This window comes from Emydura macquarii, unplaced genomic scaffold, assembly GCF_026122565.2.
Source record: "Emydura macquarii macquarii isolate MOO-44397 ecotype Brisbane River unplaced genomic scaffold, CSIRO-AGI_Emac_v2 contig_691, whole genome shotgun sequence".
NCBI lineage: Eukaryota > Metazoa > Chordata > Testudines > Chelidae > Emydura > Emydura macquarii.
In genome coordinates, this window is record NW_027130828.1 from 8,113,599 (window position 1) to 8,138,936 (window position 25,338).

Consider the following 25,338-nt stretch of genomic DNA (forward strand, 5'->3'; position numbering starts at 1 on the left):
GGCCCAGGGTCTAGATGAAACTGCAGCCGACGCTGTAACCTGCAAATCCCGCAGCTCTCATGGTGCTGTAGGAGAACCTCTTGTCTGTTCTGCTTCTATACGAGTGTTGCCTCCTCCCCCCATCCCAAAGATCTGGGGACAATCCGCGAGAGCTGAGCCTGCGTGTGTGTGGAGAGGTGTTCTTTGTACCCCCGCTGGCCCCCGGGGTGTGAAAGCAGCTCGTGAGTGGAGCCCAGGCCGCCTTGCGCAAGGGCCTTTGTGTGATGGGACGGACAAGTGCCAGGCAGCCTGTCTGACACGTGTCTGCTGCAGCATCACAAACGCTGAGCCAAATCCCAAGCAGCCCTGCGGGCCAAGGAGTGTCCTGTCCTGGTGGCAATGAGTAGCGAGGCGCTGCGTCAGGGGAGGCAGTCCGCGGGGCGTTCATTCTGCCTTGGTCCTGCCCAGGTTGACGAGAGCAGGGGATGCGGGCGGAGGCCCTAGGGTGGGCTGGCAGCTGGGGGCTGATTGTGGAGGCATCCTGCTGATCCTTGGCAGAGGCTGCTTCTCCCATTCGCCCTGCAGAGAGAGCTAGATGTGAGCATGTGAGCCCTTGGGGTCTTTTCGTTCTGTGTTTGTACAGCACCTAGCACAGCCAGGTCGTGGGCTGGGGCCGGGGCTCCTAGATGCTATGGTAACACAAATAATAAATAATAACAAGAACATATGGAGTGGAGGTTAGACATGGGTCTGGATCCAGAACCAACCTGTTCCAAAGTCCTGGGGGCAGTGGATCTGAGAAGAGGATTTGTTTCTCTCTCATTTTTTAAGGTCATCTCTTATTTTTCCCGTTCAGGCACAGCACACTGAAGCAATATACTACAGTGTGCCAGACCAGATCCTCAGTGCGTGAACGTCAGCCTATCTCTGTTATGTCAATGGAGCGACGCTCTTTTACGTTAGCTGGAGATCTGGCCTGTGGTTTTTAAAAAGCACTTTGCTCTCCTTTGTCAGTAGAGAGGCACTGCCTAGCGCTCAGAGGGTAGGAGTGGAGCATCCTTCAAGCCACATCGTATTTCTTCTGTGAGGAAAAGCTCCATGAGGGAGGCAAGGCTGGGTGCCAGCCTGAACTGCATTTCCTGCTGCTCTGGAATCCACCGCATTTGACTCCCGACCTTCCCCTCGGCAGCGCTATAATACACCTCATTTTGTGAGGAGCTGCCTGCTGAAAAGGAAGGTCACCTGTTTCCACCAGCTCTCTTCACACCCAGGCAGCTACCGCATTACAGACATTGATCCGTGGGGGAGTGTCCTTTCCACACATTCACTGATGCGCAGCAGAAGCTCCCGAGTTTAAAGAGTGGGAAAGAACATATAAACGGCGTGCGACTGCAAATTGTATTCAGTCCGTTCGCAAGGCAGAGATAAGGAGGGTTGGTCATTTTGGTGCCTGTGTGCTAACAAACAATGAATTCTGGGGGCTGCTGCCTTCTCCTTTAAGCTACTGCCAGTGGTGTAATTACCTTGGCTCCAGAGGAATTGTAATAAATGCCATCCTAATTAGCCCCTCTGTGATTCTGAGGGCAAGTGCCTTAGGCAGGTGCCTGACTGACACAAGACAGAAGGAAAGATTCACGGTGAGATTGCAGAGGAACAGAGAGCTGGAGTCAGTAGGCAAAGTCAACCTCTGCCGTGAATGCCCACGGTGTGCAGTCAAACCGTGGCCCACAGCTTCTCGCACCCAGAGAGGCCCAGTGCGAAACCGTAGGTCTGAGCCCATCCGGTCTTTGAGAGCACAGCCCATTTCTGCTAATCAGCCACTGCCTGGGTGGACAGGCGAAGTACGGTTTCCATGGGTTACCGTTTCAAAGAGGAGGGCGTTATATATGGGAGAGGAATGATCTAAAATATAAGGTGAAAGGACATTTGTCTCATCTGGAGGCTTTAAATAGCCAAGGGAGGGCAACTGTGCTGGAATGGCAAACAGGGAAGCAGAAGAATGGGCTTTTCCCGAACCTGCGGCCCTGCATCTCTCTCATTGTCAAGTGTTGTGTGGCTTTGGTGCTGATGAAAGTGAGGGGCTGTGACAGCACTGGCTAGTCATTGTGTGAAAAGGCAGCATGTACGCGTCCCAACCCCCAGGTCTCACTCCTGGGCTGCAATGCTGCTTTTCCAGTCTAGGACCCAGCAGAGATCTGTGGATGTGTCTCCTTCCTGCCCTGCAGCACCATCTGCAGTTCCAATTCTGGGCCTCTGCACGGTTCTGCCGATATTTGAGCTGTGTGAATAACCTATTTTTTGATTCAGTGACCGCACCAAAAAATTGAAGAAAAACTAATTTTGGGTTGACCCGAAGTGATCATTTTTTAATTGTTGGGTGGCTAAACAAAAAAATAAATAAAAATTTAACTTCCGGTCAAGCAAACTGCTTTGTTCAGCCTCAAACAAAATGTTTTGTCGCAGTTTTTGAGGTTTTGACATGACAAGTCATTTTGAATCAAAATGTTTTTTGTTTAGACAATGTGGAAACAACACGTTTTAACATTTTTGGATGTTGTTTTTCCTTTTGGCTGAAATAAGTTGGTTATTCCAATACCTAACCATGACATGTGTCTGCTGAACTGAACTGAATACGTGTTTTGGGGGCAAAAAAACGTTTTGTCAAACAAATTTCACACAGTTCTAGCTTTTAGAGCTCAAAGTTTATAGGTAACATCTTTTGCTATTGGTTGTATTTTAAGCTACATCAAAGGTATAAGAATAGTTGCTCTTTTTAGTGTGCGTGAGTGTATGCATGTGTTGTGTATTTATTTATTTATTTAGATTTATACTCTACAAGCTCTTGTAGAAGTGGATGTCAGAGGAAAGTAACCTCTCCTTCACTACTGCAAAACCCAGATGTTACCCTCAACTGCCTTCTGTGCAGGAGAGAGGTTTTAATTTTAGTAAATAATTAAAAGCACAGAGTTCTTCCCGAAAATCAAGTCAGACATGGGATAACTGAACTGGAGAAAGGCAAGCGGCTAATTAGAAGCTAGTGTTGTTCTCTTGACAGGAATTCTGTGCAATAAATGAGATGTCTTCAAATCCCACTCAGTTGAAAAAACCAATAGAGAAGGAGGGGGAAGTTTGGGGTCTTTTTCTTTTCTTATTTACTTTTAGACTCCAGATCACCTGCTCTGTGTTCCTGCCAGCTCTGCACTCATTTCAAGTTCTCTTCCCAGTTGCCCTCATGTAACCCCTTTAAATCCAGGGGGTTCACTGGAAGTTACTGGGAGGGAAATTCACTCCATGCAGACAGCTAGCGCAAGGTCCATGCACCACTTAACTGCTCAAATTACGGTTTAACTGGGACACGAGCAGTATTTGTTCTGGCCCGCTGCACAGGGGAGAATTTCATCCTGAGAGCAGAATTTGGTCCAGTGAGTTTAAACAGGACCCTGTCAGCTCAAATGTTGACTTCGATAAAATGATCTTATTGGGAATTGAAGCTTCTCCTTTTCAGTCTTTCTGTTTCTCCCCAATGCTTTGGATCACACCTGCTCCAAAAATAATTTCGAGTATCATTGACAATTCTATTGTCCTGACCAAAAAGGGCACCGGGAAGTGATGATGATATGAGGCTGTGAACTGCACTCAATCCACATCATCATCATCCCTTAAAATGATGTTTTGCATTCAAAGATCTCAAAGCACTTTATCATTTCACAGGTGGGGAAACTGAGGCAGAGAGAGAGAGGGGAAGTGACTGCACAAAGTCCCCCAGCAGCAAAGGTAGGACTGGAATGCAGCTCTCCTGAGTCCCAGTGCAGTGCACTACCCCCTAGCCCACACTGCCTCCTGTCCTGTGAGCTCACTGACTTTGTGTTCAATGGGTTAGTTCTGTTGGGAACCAATAGACTTTTCCAAAATCCTGAAAATAGCCCTTTATTTTCCCTTGTTTCTGGAGCAATTTCTAATGGGAAGGTTACTTCCGCAAAATAACTCTAGAAATGGCTTTATGCAAATAAAACTAATCTAATTTAATCTCTCTAATAACTAGGTGTTTATACTGAGTCCCATCACTGTAACATGTTTTTCTAAATTCTGACACAGCCACTTTATGCTGGACTTTTAGGGCCCAATTTTTAAAGGTATTTTGGTGCCTAAAGATACAGATAAGCCCTAGAGTCAAGGTGAGTTCTTTACATCTCATAGATCAACGTCATTAAGAAAGCTTCCACAGGCCAAACAGTGACATCCGTGGAAAGCCCATTGTCTGCAACAGCTTTACACGTGTCACTGATTGGACCTCAGCAAAGAATCTGATGAGTCCTGAGAAAGATTGAAATCCAACTCCTCTCCCCTCCTCCCCCCCCAGAGCTGTGCCACCACTCTGCCATGCTAGCACGAAACTTTTTGTCATCACCACCGTCAGCACCTCCAACTCTGCATATGCACAGGGAGCAGCTTTGCCCTGCTGAGTGCACAGGGGCTGTTTTCACATAGTCACCGTTCAGTTACGCTTTCAGAGGTATTGTTTGGAGACTGTCATACGTACCGGGAAACGAACCGCTGAGGATTTATTGCAGTGCATAGAGATTGGAGCAAAGTCATAGAGAGATTTCAGAACGTCTTTGTTGAATGCGTTCCAAGGGACAGAAGAAAACTGCTGTGTGACGGAGACCTGTGGGCACATGCAGATCTCCTCATCATTAAACCTAATGCGGGAGAAAAATCAGTTAGTGCAACAGAGCAGAGCTGTACTGATTCCTTTCCATGCAGGACGGGCTAATTCCTCCTTGACTAGGGCCTGATTCTGAAAGGTTCTGAGCATCCTTAACTCACTGAAAACGGTGACCGCACAGCACAGCACCGGACAAATTCAGTACCTTATACAATCACAGGCTCCTATTATAAAGTCTTTGGAGCAGGGACTGTCTTTATTTCTATATACTGTATACTGGGCACATTATCAGAGCTCAGATCCTATGGTGATGAGGGTTATATAAGCACCTGGATGTGTGGACAGATGGACAGACGTAATACTAAGTGACTTTCAACAGGCTATAGATCAGTGGTTCTCAGTCTGCAGCCTGTGGGCCGCTTGCAGCCCAATCAGTACACAGCTGCAGGCCATGTGACATCCTCAGGGCCATACAGGTAGTATAGATTCAGAGATTATAAGTCCAGAAGGGACCACTGTGATCATCAAGACCATTGTGACCCTTATAACTTTGCGGACAATATCTTGGAGGGATTTTCCCATTTGCTTCAGGGCGTACTATGTATTGTTACGTTCCCCCTATAAACTGACCATTGGAAAGTGAAGGACCCAAGACCGCTTTTGCAAACAACAGTGTCACCCACATTACCCCAGGCACTGTATCTTGTAAGAAGCCCCCTCATCGACAAGATGCCCCTTCCCAGCGATTCTCTCTGCGATTGTTTGTGTCTCATGGAGGGAGGGAGCAGTGTTTGTGCTTGTTCTAAAGCATCCAATATGAATCATTCCTCAGCTCCCCCTGAGACTGCATGGCCGGTATGCACCTAGCACTGCCACTGTATAACAAATGTTTTAAACAGCGGCGTTCCCTATTTTTAGTTTTACTAGCAAACGCCTTGTTGCTAATCATCATCCACTTGCAACGCACTCAGGCCCGGCAGGAACCAGGCGGGAACTCCATACCTGTTCACAAGATTAAAATATCTTTGCAGGTAGCCAGAATCCACAGCGCTCTTGCATAGCTCCAGCTGTGTCTGGGGGTAATAGTGCACGTAGTTGACACACATCTCTTCTGTGATGCTAAACCCGCCCTGCAAGAAGAAGGGAAAAAAGCTTGGGGGCAGATTTCGATGCGCCCTCCCTAGTCAAAAATAAGAAGCTTCTGTTTGTACCTGTACCTCGTGCATGATCAGGCATGGAACGCTGCTGTGACAGTGACTGGATTTCTCATAGGAGACACTCAGCGACAGAGGAAGTTGGGAAATTTTCTATGAAACTTTTTTTTTTCACTGAAAATAGCCGATTTGGCAAAACTGAAATGGTTCACAAGGAAGGGTTGATTTCGACAAATTTCCCAACTCAAAAAATGCTGGGAGACTGGGGGGGGGGGGAAGGGGGCTGTTTGAAATTGTCAAAAATGTCCCATTTTGACATTTTTTAAACAAAAAGTTTTGTTTCTTCAAGTCTGAAATGACTCCCCATTTAGAATTTTTGCTTAATGTATATATTTTAAAAGGGCAAAAAATTGAGGACAAAATAGGTCAAAATCAAATTGAAGTTTTGAGATTTTGATTTTTCATTCTGATTCGGGATGGGAGAATTTTCCCACTTAGCCCTGCTCATCCCTGTGGTATGTATAGGTGCCAAACAAACCCAATTAACATTAACTACACCAACCCATTGTGATTTTAACCAGAGATGTGAACCTCTAAATCAAAGGTGGATCTTCTCCCTCTTTAGCAGGGACTGATAACCATGCTAGATTATGTGGTGTATAATAGTATGTCGACTTCCTGTAATCCATCAGCTCTATTCAACTCTGCCCACTTAGGGGGCATATCTGGCCTATATATTCAGCTTTGGCCCCTTAGCTGGCATTCACTCTCTTGCTGCCTGTGTTAGAACATAATGTGACCCGTTAACAATTCTGCTTATCTTTAAAGACAATTAGTAAACTGGGATAGTGGCTTTTAATGGCCGACCCACATTCATTTTCACTTATCACCCAAGGAGACTGAGCACAAGGACTGAAAGGCTCGCACACGCATTCCTTGCTCACTATTCCTTGGCAAAATGGTGAAAGGCCCTAATAAGCAAGGGATTTAAGCACGTGTCTAACCTGTAGCACTCAGGGACCCAGAGCCTAATTGTGCGCTATTGTCAATTCCTCCCTTCCACCCGTTTCTCCCTGTCTTGTACACACGCAAACATGCATGTGCTCACGCGTGCACACACACGCCCACTTACCACAGTTGCTTGGTTCCTGTCCTCTGTGTTGTACGTGCAAGTTGTTACGAGCACGTCGCCCTGTGTGTTTAAGCACATATTGCTACAGTGTTATATCTGAAACGTTCGGATTTCTTACACGTGCTGGGCTATGGGAGCCTTGTCCCAGATTCCCTTTCCCCCCTTCCTCCCTGCAGTAGCTTGGATAACCTGTTTCCCTTTGACATTGCTGGCCCAGCATAAATAACAGTGCTCAACATAAGTTCTCTGAAGGGATAGGTTCCAGGCATCGCTCTGTGAGATTTTCCTCTTCCTCCCTATTTTCTAAGGAATGCAGGGCCAGATTTTGAAAGGTTTTGAAGTGCTGAAAGCTGCAGATAGGTGGCTAATGACATATGTGGCTAAGCAGGTTAAATACCTAATTTCCATTGCCCACCCTGTTTTACAGTCATAAAGGCCCTGTGTTGACTCCTTTGGATTTATTGATAAAGCAGGTCAGAACCTTTCCATAGGCATGACATTTTACAGGGGTATTGCTGATTTTTTCTGCCAAAAAAGTGCTTTCTGCTCAACTTTGTCTATTCATGCTGCTGATGATAATGTGCTGGTGAGGTCCCTGGAATAGCTGTTGGACAAAGAGGTTCCTACTGTTTGTATTTAGTAATAATGTTGAATATGGTTTTAATGTTACATTTTTATGGTAAACTCCTGCCAGGGCTGGAGCGCTCAGTGTGTGCTGCTCCTGCAGAAGCAGGGTGGCTCATAGCTGGTTGGATCCCAGAGGCAGAGAGTCTTCCGGGGTGGAGACTTGCGTGCAGCAATGCTTGCTGGGAAGGGAGGTGAGCCTGGCTGGCTGAGGGAGATGGGATAATTGAGCACAATCCCCTCCTTGGTTACCTCCAACGTGTGCCGATGGAACATGCAAAGTGAATGTTGCCCACATAGCCAATATCTAACTGCATCATGCAGAGCTGATTTACCTAGCAAGTGCTTAGGGTTTATTGAGCCCTGTAAGGAAGTCTGTCTAGCTAAGGGTTATCTGCTTCGCTTATTGTCAGAGCGGATATGATAAAATAATGTCAGGGAGTCATAGATTTTTAAGGCAAGACAGGGTCTTTATGATCATGTAGTCTGACCTCCCGCTTCACACAGGCCAAAGAACTTCAGCCAGGTTCTGCTGTTTAATGCTTGGGAGATGCTGGAGTTGCTTCTGCTGACACTCACCGGGAAGACAGAAACCACTTTCTTTAACATGCGGATCTCCTAAAAGAGGAAAAACAACAACCCTGGAATTAGATGCAACCAGTTCCCCCTTTGCTACCCCATCTCCCCTGCTAGGCACTGATGAGTCTAGTTTAGGAGCAGCACTGAAACTGATTTGCACCCATGTGCACAGGAATTCAGACTGACCGTTGAACGACTGCAGGGTCGTTTTCATGATGGTCTGATGCGGGCAATGGGGAAAGGAGAGTACCTGAAAGTGAGGGCTGTAGTGATTGTCCGCGTTCACAACTTCCCTTTCTCTCCCTTCTCGGGACAAAATCGTCACCACCTTTCTTCCCGTCAGGTGAGTGTGGAGCTGAGAGGCAAAGATGTGGATCCCAGCAGGGGGCAGAGCCTGTGGAAATTGAGAAAACATACTAGAGAGAGATTCCAAAGACAGACCACATTCCCCGTCACATTCCAATTTAAAAACCTTATTTGTTGTTTTCTTTCCCCTACCCTCTGCCTACCTATCTGTCAGGTCTTTGATGTGATCTCTTCGGGGCAGGGATCTGCCCCTCTTGAAATGCAGTGCACCATGGGTGCCACCGCAGCTAAATGTTAAATTAAATTTGCTGATGGCTCTTTAAATGGGAGAAACATAACCCCCAATAGAGAGACACATTAGCGTATGATTTGTATAATCGCATGGTGCCCATCTACCCAATGTACGATATTCAGTTTGCTTGAAAATGGAAGTAACTCAGGTTGTTCTTGGGAAAAATACACCTTCTAGGAGCTGAACGTGCAGGAGTAAGTTTTCTTAGACAGTCGGGGAATGGTTCTTAGACCAGGGAGGCTGAACAGATGGCTGTCAAAAAGAATTGACTTCAAATGAGCTCTCATCATTTTCTGAACATTGGGAGAACACTCCTGGGTCTTTGTTTTAAACAGTATCTTTGATAACGGAACTCCACAGCGCTCACAGCGGAGCAGGCAGGGATGTGCGGTTTGTGTTGTACCCAAGCATCCACAAGCATTTTCTAAGGCAAGGAATCAGAGGCTGATAGTGCAGTGACTGTAAAGAAGTGAGATCAGCAGTACACACAGCTGCTTTCCCAAGAGGGGGAATGCTGTGCCAGGACACCCGTGGGACACCCTACTGCCATGGGAACTTTGATATCAACCACCACAGTGCTCAGATACGGGCACGAGGACTTGTTACCCCCTTCCCCCATCACGTTACTGCTTGTTAGTCTCCTGCCAATTATAGATGCTGGGATGGGACTTGGCCGTGCTTAGAGCCTGGGGCGCATTTCTTGCTACCCCGCATCAGCACCATTTTTATATTAAAAACATGACAATCTGTGGATGGGGCTGGGAACCTGGAACTCGGGAGTTCCAGGTTCCACTCTGCCATCGACTCTGTGGCCTTGGGCAAATTGCTTCAACCTCCCCTTGGCCCTTTATCTGAATGGAAGGATAATAGTGCCGTGAAGAGGGTGGGAAAGCGCCATGCATGGACATTGCAAAGCCACTTTGCTGTTGCTGGGTGGGGGGCCTCATGGCCTCATAAAAGATACTGAGTTGCTACAACTTTTCTTTCATTCCTGTGTAGCTTTCTTCCAAGAATTGCATAGCAGCATGTGACTGGTGGCTGTTCTGGACATACTCCTAGCTACTTACAGGCCCGTTTCATCTCTAAAGCTCAATCATCTCATCTGAGTAAACACACGCACCGGTCCTCTCTCTGGGTAGACCTTCCTTGTGCCACTGAGTTGGAAGAGCTCATGTGGGCGGTTGCCAGGCCTTTGCGTACTCACTAGTTGGGTGCATTTATCTGTGCAGTATCCCGTCAGGAGGAAATCGGTTTCCTCAGGTGGGATAGCCATCACCGGCGTGTAGACCAGGCCCAGCTCCATGATGCCAGCGTCATAGCGTCTCAGCGTGGCTGTGTAATAGAGGCGAATCCCTGAGGAATCGTGGCGACCTGGCGAGGCAAGAGGACACGTCATGACACCGCGTTTCAAATCACAGTGGCAGCAAGGGGAAATATCAGACATGAAAAATTAAACTTCAGAGCTCTAAGCCTCAGGAAAGCAGCTCAATTCTTCCATTTGCTGGCTGACTGCATTCATTCCTTGCACTATTATTATTATTTTTAAAATCCTGTTATAGTCCCCTCTCTCCCTAGGCAGTTGTACCAACAGCAAGAGACTGGATTAAATGGTCTCTAAATACATGCCTGGTCATCTAGAAAGGTCACCAGCCCAGGGACCGACAGCTCCCTGGGGCACTAAGAGGGGAAGAAGGAATCAAATGGGAATGTCTTTGGAGGTCCACAAGAAGCCCCAGCAGGTGGGAGTATGTTTGGGAAACGGATTTTGGAGAGCCCCAAAGCTCCCAAATGTTCCTAGGTCCCTGAAATTCTCTTTGCTCCCTTGGGATGGCTTTACTGCCATGTGGGGCCTATTTCAGCCTCCCTAGCCCTAGCTAGCTGCCGACAAAGAAAGGTGCTTTCTGTGACTGTGTCTGAGCATCTCTCTGGCTGAGCCAGGACACTGCTTCTCAGAGGCTGGGGAAAGGGCCCCAGGTCTAGTGACTGTTCCCATAGAAGACACCGGGCCGTAGAGCATTGGATAAACGTACCTGGGCTCAGGAATTCACAGTCTCTGCCTTGGCAGGCTTTAGAGAGACTGGCACATCCGTGCCCTGGAAGGCGCTCAGTTCAGACCCAGGGGTGGGAAGTCTCTCTCTTCTCTGCCTTTTCCCAGCCCCACCCTGGTTCTTTGAGCTAAGACGCTGCACGTTGCAAGTTTGGGCTGGGTTGTAAGCTGATGATCCGGCCCGAAGCAGGGCTAGCTCTTAGCTTCACTGCCCCAAGAGCAGGGCAGGAACCAGCCTGTGATGCTGAGACTCAAGCCAGGGCCTGGCTCCCTGCTTGTTCTGTAGGAGAAGTCAGCTGGGATTGCCCTATTCCTGGGGCAACTTGCTTCCCAGTCCACTCCGGAAAAGCTGCACTGGCCTGCATGCTGGGAGGGGGTAGGGCAGGGCCAAAGCTCTCCCCACTCCACATCCCTGCTCATGTGGGTGGCGGAGTCTCGCGCAGGGACTGGCAATGTGGGAGGATCTCGTGGAGAGCAGTAAGAGGGTTCCTTGCTTCCCCCTATTCCCCTGCGCAGCCATAAAGCCAGGCTCATAACCCAGCCCTTTGTGCATTCGAGACATTCTGCACACTCATTTGGGGTCCCAAAAAAAAGCTCTTCTAGCAGGTCCTGGTGCCACGTGGCGTGAGTGTCCCCTCTGCAGCACGATGAGATTACCTAGAAGATCTGCTCGAGGAATTGTTTTGGGGAACTTCTAGGGCCTGAGCTACGCCAGAGCTTAGCCTTGGTGATTACAATGGTCCTTTCTGGCCTATGGACCGTGAATGGGCAGCCACCCAGTAAACTGCAAGACAGGCTCTGTTGTACCTTGTGGAGTGGGGAGAACCTTCCTCCCAATTACCAAGGCCAGTGAATAGCCAATTGGCACATCCTCTCCAAGAGACGGCGTCTCTTTTATACTGCACTGTTGTGCTTCTCCTCGTCTGCCTCAACAACCTGTTCTGGACCCAGCCTTGCCTGAGACTGGAGTCTCCTGGTTTTGAAAGGATGGAGTTCTTGTTCTGTGCTCTGTATAGCCCTGGACTGGAATGCAGCACCTCTCTGAATCCATCGTCTTCCTTGTCTTCTGGCTTCTTCCCCAAGCATGCACCAGCTCTGAACATCCCACTCGTTCCAACCAGATTGTGTTACGAATTCATTCATGGAATTACTGTCATGCCTTCAGGTAACTTCACAGCTTCAAGGGAGAGCAGCGCAGCCCGTCCCGACATCGGAAGTGAGTAAACCAGCATCCCCCACCGACATGAATTTAGTCAACCTAGGAAATGCCCAGTGGATCTAGACTGCCCCAGCAGTAAGTAGCACGTCGCTGGGTGACCCCACTGAGCTCAACCTTTCCAATTTATCCTCCAATTTTTCCTTTATCGATTTGCAGGCATGCAGGCCCATTATTCCACTGAGGTCCTTGTGTCGTGGTTCGTAAGCACCTTCCAACAACGTATAAAGCAGCGTGACTAGCATCTGCCGTTCCTTCTCCATACTTCTCCCTAGTTGTGTCCAGTTTGGATGTGCTAGGAGCTTTGATTAGTGCAGTCAGTTCTGTGAGCAAATGATAAAGAGCCCAGAAAGATAGGCCTGAGAATGCCCTGGGGAATCTGGGAGATTGTGTCTGTTCTAACTGCATGACAGTTACAAACACCCAGGATACGTTGTTCTTGGCAGGGTGCAAGTGTGTGTGTCTGAGCGTGATTGTGTTTTTAACTCCCTAGTGAGGAGCTGAGGGTGGTGGAAGAGATTATGGAGATTAAGGGCTGATATAACGACTTTCACGCGTTCCACGCCAAGGCTGTAATTAACAGAGAGGATCCTGAGTCTTGCCTTGTCAGTGAAATGTTGTTGCACAATGTCCGCTTGGGTTACTGATCCTGTGTTAAACCTCTGCAAACGGGTATGAGTGAAGAAAGCGTTTCAGCTCTGGGAAAAGCAAAAAGGGATTCAAGTCCTGCGGCCAGTTCTTGTGCACAAATCCTTCTCATCAGCGCCCACGAGAAAGACACTTATGAGGCGATAGGGTTTGGGTAAGATCTGCAGCGGGTTGGGTTTGCCACTTCTGTTAGAAAAACCCTCCAGCAATAACTGGGTGAGAGGCCACACGTGAGCCTTGGATCATGATTTGTCTTCACGCCCTTCAGCCAGGGGAGCGTGACTGGTGATGAGATGCCTCATTGAGGCCTTGGCCTTGTCTACACTAGAAAAGCTCCTCGTGAAGATGCAGCTCACACTGGAAGAGAGTGAGTTCGCCAGTACAGTTTATACCAGTTCCCCAAATAAAATAAACCACCCTAGGACTTTTTTGTATTTTGCTTGTCTACCTGCATGTACACTAGGGGTTTTGCCGGTATAGGATTGTCCTGAAACAAATCACCCCCCCAAGCGACATTGCTATACCAGCAAATGTTTTCAGTGTAGATCAGGCCTTTGCCCCAAGAGTGGAAGGAGAAAGACTAAAGCCTTGTGTACGTTACAGGTTATGTCACTCAGGGGTGTGAATAAGCCACCCTCCGAGTGACGTAAATTACACTGACCCAAGTGCCGGTATGGACCGCGCTGTAGCTGCCGTCTATCATGGAGAAGGTTTTGTTCTGCTGATGGAAGAGCTCGCCATCGGCAGAGAGTGTCTTCACCAGCGACTGCCTCGGTGCAGCTGCACCACTGTAGCACTTCCAGCCCTAAGCATTGCATAGGTCTGATGGCAGATTTGCTAGCACGGTCACCAGGCAGAGCAGGGGCTTGGAGGGATGGTTGAAAATATGAACCATCACTTTGGGGAGCTTTTCTGGGATGGATTTGCCCAGATGGGAGCCAAGAGCCCTTTCCCAATGAAGACTCTTCCTCTCCAACAATGGGAATAAAAAACAGAAATTGCAGCCACGCTGGCAGCTGTGTGTAGGAGTGCAACAAATCACCAGCACGTCTGGGAGTGATATCGTAACCCACCCTCCAGGGACACAAGAGATTGAGAAGTGGATGATTGCTTCCAGCTGGACCTTTAGCGCAAGTAATTGAAGCTCATGCTTTCAGATCTGAAGGTCTAGGGTAACGCCTCGCTGCACGGCTCAAGTGGAATCAGTTACGTTGAGCACCCTATTTACGTTGCTACTAGAAGGGTAGAGAACGGTGCTGCTGCAGGTGCAGTAGTTCTAGTGAGGACTGACCTGATACCACTGTCTCTGTGACACACTGTCACCTGTGAGTCAGGACTCGGTTCTCTTAAAAGTGAAAACAAAGTTAGCTCCAGTGGTCCCCCTCCTCCTCCCCTGGTGGCGCATTATTCAAGTGTGAGCTGTAAAGGGAAAGGCCGGGTTAGTTAGGGCTGAGAGTATGTCTCTGGGTTGGCTTCATCAAGCAGCTAAGACTAAATGGGGAGATGTTATTGCTTAAAAGGGAAAAGCAGTCACAATACTGAAAAGAGTGAGCTCCATATTTATAGATGTGTTGCTTCTCGAGTCTCAGGATGTGATATGATTGATCTGCAGTACATATGCTCTGGCCTCCTAAAAATACCCTGGGATATTCATGAAGTGACTTGATTTTATGTAAACGAAGAAATTTGGTAATTTAGTGGAGTTTTATTTTTTAAAATGTGTCGACTGTCAAACATCTCAAACAAGAAATGCTATTTATTCCTTTTTAAAACATCTCCCCACACCCACCCAGACTTCTCCCGCTGGAATGAATTTCAGCCCCGGTGTTTGAGAGCAGTGGCGGGAAGACACAGAGTTTGCATAGCTGGGGAAGGGAGATGTTTTCAGTCCCCACAAGCAGAAAGGATGGTCCAGTGGTTATAGTATTAGCCTAGCACTTGAGGAACCTGGGCTCAAATCCCTGCTTGGCCATGGGCTTCCTCTGTGACCTGGGGTAAGTCCCTTGGCCTCTTTATGCCTCAGTTCCCCAGCTGTACAATGGGGTTAACAGCACTGCCCTACCTCACAGAGTTGAGGAGCTCAGATACTATGGTCATAGGTCCATACAAGTACCCCAGAGTACGAGGAGAAGAATATATAGCCTCATTCTGAGGTTTCTTTGGCCAGAGCTACTAATCATTTCTCCTAAGGTCTATTTCTGACACTGCCACTGTGTGACTTTTTGGGCAAGTCATTTTACTGCTCTGTGCCTCAGTTTCCCCATCTGTGAAATGGGGGGAAATAATGCTGACCTGCCTCATTGGGGGGTTGGGAGGCTAAATTAATTGTATGAGCATTTTTAGATCCTTACATGAAAGGTAAAGTAAGTGCACAGTATCAACCATTTATGCTACCGTTATGTATTACAAGCCAGGACACCTGTTTACAATGAGGATAGTCTAGCAGGGGGCTAGTTCAGGTAGAGCTCTCCAAAATGACTTCTAACACTTAACAGGTTGTTCTGCAGTCTTGCTTCAGCGTCGTCTGTCTGTCTTGGTTTTGTTGTATTTGGTTAGGCAAATAATCAGAGTTACTGGCTTGAGGCTCTGTTTGGAAAGGCCATGAAGAAAGGTGCAGAGAGAAGCATTCCAGTAGGAACAAAGCATGAGCACAGAGCAGGCCTTCGTGGAAAACCAAGAAAGAGCGACCGAGGAAAAAGTAATGTGGAAAGAATCTCATGGTAAAATGAATAGCCGGGCTTTTCCAGGAACTGCGGGCAGGCTGTTCAGATTGACTCAGAAGCCTGTGGGCAGGAATCTGAGGGACAAATATCTTTGCCTTGAGCCAGGCGTAGTGAAGGCAGAAGTTCGACAGTTCTGTCAAGGCTTCTCGGTCCCTTTGCACCCACCCTGGCTACTGCAGCCCTTGAGCATCGCCTGCAGGTTGCGCCGAGCGGTGCCAGACCGCGTGGCGGGTTCGCAGTGTGCAAGGGCTCATCGGAGGCAGAGCACAAAGCAAGTCAGACAAGGCTGGGGAGGTTGGGATCCAGGCCAAACCTCCCCTATCTGTAAACTACGCTGGACGTCTCACGGGCACGGCCTTTTGCCTGAGATCTCCAGTATATCCTGGCTTCAACTGGATTAAAAATAAAGGCCCTGTGCTGACATGAGCGAAGAGAGCGGAATCTAGCTAGTTAAAAACAAGGGTGCCACCCCTCTGCTGTGGTGTCTGCTTTCCCCTCTGGGTGCTCTGTTGGGTTGAGGTTCTGTAGGGGTCTGGGTAGAGGCTGTTTTCCTGGCATGTTTCCCTGTTTAAACAGTTACTATCCAGATTGATATCTATGCCTCAGCTGCCTCGATGGAAAGCAATGATCTCTGGGCTGCAGGCCGGCACTCCTCTCTCTGAGCCGGGGGTGCGAGCGCAGGGACAGGCAGCTAGTCCTTTGGGGAAACATGGGTTCCCTATCCAAAGAATGAGACTGGAAGGTTAGGATGGCTTGCCGCCTGCCCTCCCAACAGGAGGATAGCCTGGGAATGTTTGGCTCCGTTGCCTCTCTGTATTGGTGCCTGGGGAGCAATTAGCTAAAGAGTTTTTATGGATTTATTTTTTAGTCAGAAATTTCCCCAGGCCATGCTTGAGAGTCGGGGCCTGTACAACAGTCTCTGGCCCCACATCCATAGACCCCTGAAGGCTCGCTTACCTTTGAACACCAGGGGGTTGTGGTAGTGAACCTCGAGTCGTAAATATTTGGAGGAGCCCGGACCTCCAAAGGCAAGACCTGCCTCTTCTGGATAGTAGAAGGCCTGTAAGCAGGAGGAGGAGAGAATGTGAGGAGGTTGTGTGTCACTAACACATGGAACCTGGCAGAAAAAGCTCGAGAGGAAAGCATGCAAGGGGTAGATCATTCTCTGGCCCACAGCTGTGTGCTGGGGAATGGGGTATCACCCCAAATGGCTGTGTGAATTCTTATGCTGCGTGCATATGGGAAGGATCCTCAGCTGGTACAAACTGGCATAGCTCCGTTCACATCAGTGGAACCAGCTGAGGATCGGGGCCCATGCATGAGGTTCACATGTCTGGGGGCGGGGAGAAGGATATTAAACCAGGATGAGCCCAAGCCCCACAATTTTGAGCACCCCAAAATGTTAGGCGTGTTCAGATCCCAGGGTTTGGTTCTGATTCATCTCCAAGATGAAAGGACGTGAGACAAGTGGAATAGCGGTCCGAAGCAAAGCACCTGGAATGCATGTGAGAATAAGTGCCCCAGCCACTATGCTCATTTGCACACCTGCGCTCCCATGGCCCACGCTGCAAGCACGTGTCGGCAGTAGTTCAGTCGGTCAGGCTTCATCTTGGAGTCACAGGGCCCATTGTAATGTGGAAAGCTGTCATATTCTGCAGCACACTGGAAGACTTCCATATGATGGACTATAGCTTCATTGCCTGCCGTGATCACTGGCTCATACTGCAAAGACGAGTCCAAGAACAAGGCATGAGTATTAATAGTGGATGATAATGACCTTACAGTTATCTAAAGTTCCTATCACCTCACTATCTCTATTTCTATATAGTATCCACATAGAATATCTCAAAACATTTGCAAACTATATGTGTCTAGATATAGAGGCAGATATAGATGGCTTGCTTCACCCACCACTGAAATGCAGCCACCTCTGATGCAGAATGTGGAAGCTGTTTAACAATGCCCAGCGATGCTATACAATGGGTGAAGACAGGATGTGAAGAAAAATGTATCCAGCTGAAAATCCAGGTGGAACGTGTTTCCCACTGCGACAGCATATTAAAAGAAACTAAACTACATCTTACACTTTCCTTTTCCATACAAGCAATTGCCATAGTACCTATTGTGACACTGCCCGGAGGATTTGGGAGACAAGAGCAGTGCTTCTGTCAATGAAATTCCCACCTCCTGCCACCCTGCTGAGAACCCTTTGATTTTTTTATTCTAATACGGGAAACCCCGTGGACACTGCCGTCAGAAGAGAGGTCAGGGAGAGGGAGGTTGGCTGTGCGGATACCAAGCCCTGGGGAGGCTGCCATGTGTCTGATACCCTGAAAGTATCTCCTGGAAGGTGCAGTTTTGGGAAAGAGGAGGACCGCAAGGACTGGCTTTGGAGCACAGAGAGCACTGTGGATGCTGAATGAAAGAACAGAGGAACACCTCCCCTGGAGGCTAACGGGGTGGAGACAGCTTGCCGGAGCTTTAACTAATAAGCTATAAGGAAAACATCCCTGTTCTCTTTCAGAAAAAGCCTTCCTCCTCCTTACCATGACAATGTGATGTCTCGGAAAACTGTCTGGAAGCTCCACCATATAGCACCAGTATGTGGTCTCCTGGCTGGGAATGACGATGTCAGGGGCTCTGATCTCCATGGTCTTCATGTCACTGGGCAGCTCGGGGGTGCTAATGTGAGGTTTCAGCAGCTGCACCCTCTGCAGCCCCTTGTAGAGGGCAGAGACGTTGATTGCTTGGAGAGAACGGACTGGTTTTTCCAGGATCCCGTAGATAAGGTGCACAGTACCATCCTGCAGTGAGAGACAAAGGGCGCTGGCACATCAGGAGGCGTCTTGCAGAATATGGGAGAGCACAGAACTGCCCGTGCAGATTTGAGTGCCATTAGAGCTGGGGGGAGTCAGATAGGATGATGCTACCTCTCCAAGCATGGCAAATTTGGGAGTATGTCTGCCACTGCCTGTGTGGGGTGCTTCTTAGCAAGACAGATTTAGGAGAATCAGGTTGATATGATTTCACAGCATCAACCCTTAATCAGAGGCAGTTCCCTACTATTTGAAAGGGTTTGACTTGCTTTCTTAGGAGTGTATCAGCTCTTTACAATTCCAGCTCATTTCAAGATATAACCAATGAATACATGTACATTAACAGTGAAATATACATAAACAAGGTGCACACACTCTCACTTACTCTCTGTCTCTCTCACACACGCACACACATACAGAGACAAAGCTGCGGTGAGAAGACTGTCACGCAACGGTGTCATGCATGTGCGCACACACACACACACCATGGAAGTCAGTGGAAAGACCCGTGTTGATTTCAGTGGGCTTTGGATCAGCTGCAGAGCTGGGAATTAGTAGGAACAATTTTTTTCCACCCAAAAAAAAAATTTTTTTTTGCAAAATTTTTCACAGCTTCATTTTACATGAGTTCACACACACTCTCTTTCTCAGAAGCTTGCGATATTTGGGGAGGTGGGAGATTTCTCACCATGAAGCATACTAAAAATAAAAAAAAGCCATGTTGGCTTGAAAATGTTATATTACCAAAATCTTTGTCCTGTTATGAAACTAATATCTATTCCCTCTCCTAGTCCTTGACGCACTCTGCTGGATCATACCCCTTCTTAATCACACAACCCCTGTCCCTCCTAGACATCCAGAGTGGGACATTTTTTCCAAAAATGCCACAATTTACGGCAATTCAATGAACCCAAAAGCAGACAAATTTCATTGAAAAAGCTTTTTGTGACTGTACTTCAGCTCATAACTCCCTGTCAAAATCCTCCTCCTTGTCATCCTTTCAACAACACCGTTTTGTAAGACTCAAAATACTTGGTTCCAGATTGTGATGTGGAGTGATGCAGAAGATGTATTTAAACAGAGCTAACATATACTTAACGGGAGCGTCTGGTGGGAACCGGATAAAATCTACATATTATGGAGATTTATAAAGATTTGTACATAGATTGTGTAATCGTAATTTAAATGTCAGAAATGACATCAGTAGAACTCTTCCTTTGAAAAGGGATGAATGTCTGATGTTCCATTACAAACAGCCTGTGCAATGTAGACCCCCATGCATGAAAAACTGGGCATTAGGCCAACGAGCCATTGATTTTCAGTTAGTTGTTTTGGTGGGGGGAATCAGTTTTGTTGTGGGTGAAACCGAGAACATCTCTTAATCTACTCTAATCTAATCGATTTTATACTGCCACCCATCATCATGGTATCTGGGCACTTTCCGCATATAATTGGTAGCCATTGCAAAAGTCCTCCTGGACTTCATGGACTCTCTGGCACTTCTCCCTCTTTGCATTCCAAACTTTGCTTTGGGTGGGGCTGTTGGTTGGGTTTGGGAATTTTTTTTAAAGATTTTTTTATTAATTTCTTGCTTTTTTGTAGGGCTGGTAGGGGATTAAGGGTAAAAAGGGGTGTCAGCATTGTGAATGTTATGGGTAGAAAGGCTTTTTCACAGAGGAAGGTTTGTTGTGTTCCCTAATGCTGGTCAGAGTCTGGATTTCCGACGTGTTCTTATGCCTCAGATGCCTCCCAAGCGAGTCTAGACCATTAATCCATGAACAGTAGTGGAAAATGCAAGGATCTCCACACTGCAAGGCATAAACGCCAAGTCCAGCATTAATACTTCTCACATACCTGGTTCCTTTGAACCAAGGCAAACTCCTTTCATCCAAGGATCTCCTCGTTAATGAATGAATCCGTTCCACATCCCATGATGTAAGTAGTATCTCTGGCTTACAGATACTGTCTCACTCTGTGATTCATGTCTGCATTCACACAGCAAGTCACTGCCACAACCAGGGGCCTGACTCTGATCGCACACCAGTTTTACACCAGTATAACTCACTGATTTCCATGGAGCTACTCCTAATTTACACCAATGTAAGCATGATCAGCATGCCCCAACTTTCAATCCAGAGCCCAAGTCATACTGACTTTTGAACCAGAGCTTTAACCACTAGACCACAGATATTTAAACATCACCAGAGCACACAATGGGTGAAATCCGGACCCCAGTGAAGACAACAGGCTTTTTGGTAGGGCCAGGATTCCACCTACTCACGATCAGTTCAGCCCTGAGCTCTCAATAATAAGTGATCCCACTGCGACTGTCCACTTGGATGGCACATCACTCGGAGTACAGACTATCCTGTGATCAGGAGAAATATTGAGCGGACACTTTGCCTCTGCCAATGGAGAGGTGATGCAATACCTCTATAAGGTAGTCCTTTGGGTCACAGGTGTTGAAGGCTCTTTTGAAGACCAGGTAGAGTCCCTCGGGGGTTCTGTGTGCTTTCAGGAGCTGGTAGTCCTGTTGAGAATCCATGTGAAGCTGTCCTTTCTCGTCACTCCACGCATCCTGTGGAGGAGAAAAAAAAAAATCCTTTCAACCAGTTAGGACATGATGCTTTGCCAGCAATATTAAATCTTAGCAGGACTGTCTTTTTGTTCTGTGTTCCTACAGGACCTGGAATGCTGGCATCCTAGTCCATGATGAAAGCTCCTAGGTGCTACTGCGATACAAATAAATAATAATATATCGATCAGGGGCATTTCACCAGGGATACACAAAACAGCAGAGTAGAAATAAAGCTGGCCCAGAATGTATACTGCACAGAAAGATATTTGGGTGAGGGGGGGAAGATGTATCTTGTGTGTGTGTGTGTGTGTGGTGGTGTGTTTACTAAGCGCAGCTGCTGTTAGTAACTTTTGAAAAGTATCTAACTTTTTATGTCAACAGCGGCAATGTTCCTTTAAACAAAGGACTGGATTTCTGACAAGCACAGAGGTAGGGAAATCCTGCAGGGATTTAAGAAGATATTGCATCTGTCTGTGCGGAAACATTTTTTCAAAGACTTTTATCACAGACTAGCTGCTATTGGTTCAAGATTAAATGCAATCTTTCCTTGGAGGACTACGGGGATGACCCTGCAAATCGTTGTTCAATTCATAGATCTGAATTCTCTGCAGCCAGAATCTGTTCTACAAATAGTCCCATTGAACTCAGCAGGACCCCTCCAAGACTAAGGTACTGCTGAGTGTTACATATGGGTGGCAAAACTGGCCCAATAAGCAATTTTGGGTATAAAGATTTAGAGGACTGGGGCCTAAAACTTGCATTGGTTCTGGGAATCTGAGCTGGGGTAATGAGCACGTCTTTCCCATCTCCAGCAGGTCTCTTTGACAGGCTGAGTGTAGGAGGAGACTGGGAAATCTCTCATTGCACATACTCCAGTGGAGTAGCCATTGATTTTATTTCAATTTATTTTTGTCTGAGACATAAAAAGGAATAGATATCCTGGCACCATTTCAGCATGAAGTGTAGAACTATATTCCTTGAACGTATTGACTTTGCAGGGAGGGGAAGCGAAGAAAGAGAATCAAGCATGACATTTGGTTTCATAGAAATGTGTTGTGTAAATTAATCTTGTAGTACGTAGAAAGGCTAAGCACATTTGGATCTTTTAGCAGCTGACAAACAACCAAAAAAAAGACGGCCGGGGACAGAGACAACAGTGTACAGATTTCTATAAATCTGCATGCAGTAGTTCAAGGATACTACTAAGCATCAGATGGAACTGCAAGTCAGGACACTGACTGCTTCTGAATCGAGTGCTGTACATCTTACAATGAACATGTGAAAACCATATTAGAAATGTTCCTTTATGTTCTTTTATAACCTGATGCTCTGAAATCCTGTAGCATTCAGGTCATCACACATTGGTGATTAACTGGTAATAAGTGAGAAAACTAGCACAGATAATAGTGTCCCAAGACCTCCTTTTCATCCTTATTATATTGCAGATTGCGTTACTGACACTTGGGAAGGAATATTTTATAGGTAATTTCAAATTGGTAGAAAAAAAAATCTGGGTTGCTTTCTACCTTGAAATAAATTTACAATAAGCCCAGCCCAAAGGCCTGGGGATAGTTCATTCTCAGAGTTCATATGATTGATTATTTCAGATATACACCCAGAGTAAAATAGTTCCAGAGGGGTAGCCGTGTTAGTCTGTATACAGCAAAGACAACGAGAGTTCTGTGGCACTTTAAAGACTAACAAATTTAATATAAGAAGAGAGCTAAGTCTCTCGAAAGCTTATGTCTACAAATATTAAACTTGTTAGTCTTTAAAGTGCCCCAGAACTCTTGTTACCCAGAGTAAAGAAAATAACAAAAACTGATCGTGTAATAAAAGATGATAATTTGCAATACCAAAATCAAACAGCACCGTCAGAAATTAGCTGCCCAGCTGTCTGTCTTGCATTCGGCACTTTTGTCCACCCAACATGCATTTGCTTCTAATTTCTTCGAATACTGTGCTGCTGGCAGCAGGCAGTCAAATCGTATCTTCCAATGTCCTGTTGATCTTTGCTACAGCTTCAAATCGGACTTGCATCTGGCTTATTGAGGCTGGCAGGAGCAGACCTTCTGGATGATCACGTTTGCACTTTCTCAGTGTCAGTAACTGGAGTTGTGGTTAATTTTTAATGTGACTGACTGACGTGCACAAGTGAACCAAGTTGTTGGTGCATCATGCACCAACTGGTATACAGTCACCTGTTACACTACTTCAGAAATAAATATAATAAAGACACTGGGGTCAAGGGATGAGAGACGGTGTTCGCTCCCCTGGCAGTCTAACTAGCATATGTGGGTCAGTAACTAGCCCATCTGTTCTGTTTAAGTTCCTCAGTCACACTCACCATTGTGGTGTCTGAGCCCTGGATCCCTTTGGAATAAACCTGCAAGCACCTATTAACCACTTGGTCTGTACAGCTAGATGTACAGACCAAGCCTGAAGTTCTCACTCAGCCAGCACTCCCATGGGCTGCACTGAGATCTATGACTGGGTACGTTTCAATCCTTTCCCACTACAGAGCAAAAACTACCCCAGGATGAGGCTCCCTGGGTCGGCAGCCCTGGAACCGTGGCAATGTGCAAGCAGCTTACCCCAAAATAGGAGCTGTGCCCGTCGCTCCAGAGCACGGCCAGGTCCGCGTTCTCAAACTCGCCCCTGTCCGACATCCCGAAGAGCAGCCCAGATTTCGGCTCCTTGACCAAGAGCTGGAAGTGCACCACCTGCTCCGTGTAGCTGACGTTCCACGAGAGCTCCAGGAACCGCTGGGGATCCAGGGGCACCGTGTAAGGGAAATAATTCTCCCGGGGAGCTGTGCCTTGCAGAGCCACCACCAGGATCACCAGGAAAACCATAATCATGGTGAAGTACATGGAGGCCACTTCCCGGAGCCGAAATCTTGGGCAGGGGGATCTCCTGCTCCCGGTGGTCTGCATGCTGGGGAGAAAGGCACTCGCGCTCCTGGCTTTTGCCATTTATGTGCTGGCCCTCCTGGGCGAGCCGGGTAAGTAATACTCTTTAATTGCATTTGGTGGTTGGGAAATGTGATTGCTGTTTTGACCCCCCACCCCCCACCTTCTGGCCAAACACTTGTCATTCTCTGCCTCTTCCTAATTGGCTCTAATTGTACATGGACATTATCAATGGGAATTGAACCAGACTGGGCTGATTTTATTCGCTCTTAAATCATCTGGAGCGGTTGAAAAGTGCTGTTTACCTGCAAGCTGCTTTCGCTGAGCCCCGCGTTGATATCCTCTCTCCTGCCTGCCTTTCCCTTTGTCCACTGCTGCAGCCTGCCCTGCACCCCTCTGCAAAGGACTCTGCAATCAGCCCCTACAGTTTTCCACACAGCTGTCTTAGGGCCTGATCCTTCTGTCCCTTCCCACTGAATTAAATGAGACCCTTACAAAATTGGGCCCTTCGGACAGTCCCCAGGGCTGCTTCCCAAGTATTAATATCGGGGTGGTTCCTTTCCACCCCCTCGCCTCACTGGATGTGCACAGCCATGTATAGAGGGGTGGGGGAAGGGGATATAATGAGGTTGCGCCCGTCACAGTCACCCGTCTCCCAGCTGGGGAAGCCAGGGTGGAAGCCCTTTGGGAGCCCATCAGTGCTTTTTGCTAGCAGGCTGGGGACACCCCTCCATGCCACCAGCCACAGCCGGCAAGTGTGACTGAATGCTGCCAGACAAGTGCAGGGGTGGTGATGCAGGGTGTGCGTATGTGTGCACACACACACACATATAATGCCTGCATGCAGCATGTAAAACTGTCTTTCAGACTCAGCTGTGGAACCACCCTAACCGTAGCCCCATGCCAGAATAAGACAGCCCATGCACATCACGGGCACAACCCACCACTCATTGCCAGGACCGTCTCTAGCTTCTCCCTTGAAGAATCTATTCCGTTTGCCTTGGAGAGGGCTGCATATAGAAGCGTTGTCCCTAAAGGGTGGAACCAAAAACTGTTCATCCCAGCTGACTGGAAAGATGGGCAGAAAGCAAAGCTTGGAGAGATGTTAATTTCACAGATCGCTGCACAGTCTAACTCTGGACACACCTTCTGCGGAGGTGGATGGAGTCGGAACATTGTGGCCAAAACTGTTCGTCCTCTTAATTCTCCTCCATTAACAGAGTCATTGCCCATCAAATGGCAAGTTGGAGAGGAACCCGGCCGCTGCAGAAGGCCTGAGGGAGATGGAGCAGGTACAGCCATGACCTCTGAGACCTTCTCAGCCATGGCAAAGTATGGAACGTCATTTCCGCTGATGTTCCAGGCCAGAGGCGCCTGCTGCAGTCCCGGCCCCGCTGAGCCCCATGATTCTCTCCTTAATCTTTGTCCGGGTGAAATTTTGAAGATGTCAAACTTTTTGCTTGAAAGTGAGGAAGGAACCCTGTTAGTGTGAAAATGTGGCCCCTTCCATTCAGAAAAGATAGTAAAAAAAATGGGAAATTGTGTTGTTGGGGGGGGATGGGATGTGTGTTTATGTGCATGTTTGTGTGAGAGTTCATGTGTGTGCATGCATGGTTGCATGTGTGCACTCCCGTGTGCATGCTCATGTGTATGTGTGATCATATGG

General features: G+C 47.5%; 1 protein-coding gene across 1 annotated transcript; it reads right to left on the reverse strand.

Annotated features, from left to right (window-relative positions):
- Nucleotides 1–423: 423 nt before the first annotated feature.
- On the reverse strand, nucleotides 424–23,735 carry DBH (dopamine beta-hydroxylase). The gene is made up of 12 exons (XM_067541605.1): nucleotides 23,355–23,735; nucleotides 20,614–20,760; nucleotides 17,913–18,170; nucleotides 16,912–17,088; nucleotides 16,324–16,426; nucleotides 9,937–10,103; nucleotides 8,385–8,528; nucleotides 8,135–8,173; nucleotides 6,932–6,991; nucleotides 5,648–5,775; nucleotides 4,520–4,679; nucleotides 424–558 (listed from the first exon to the last, which is right to left on the reverse strand). Exons 1-12 carry the CDS (start codon nucleotides 23,733–23,735, stop codon nucleotides 424–426), a joined length of 1,899 nt encoding a protein of 632 aa, XP_067397706.1.
- Nucleotides 23,736–25,338: the final 1,603 nt, after the last annotated feature.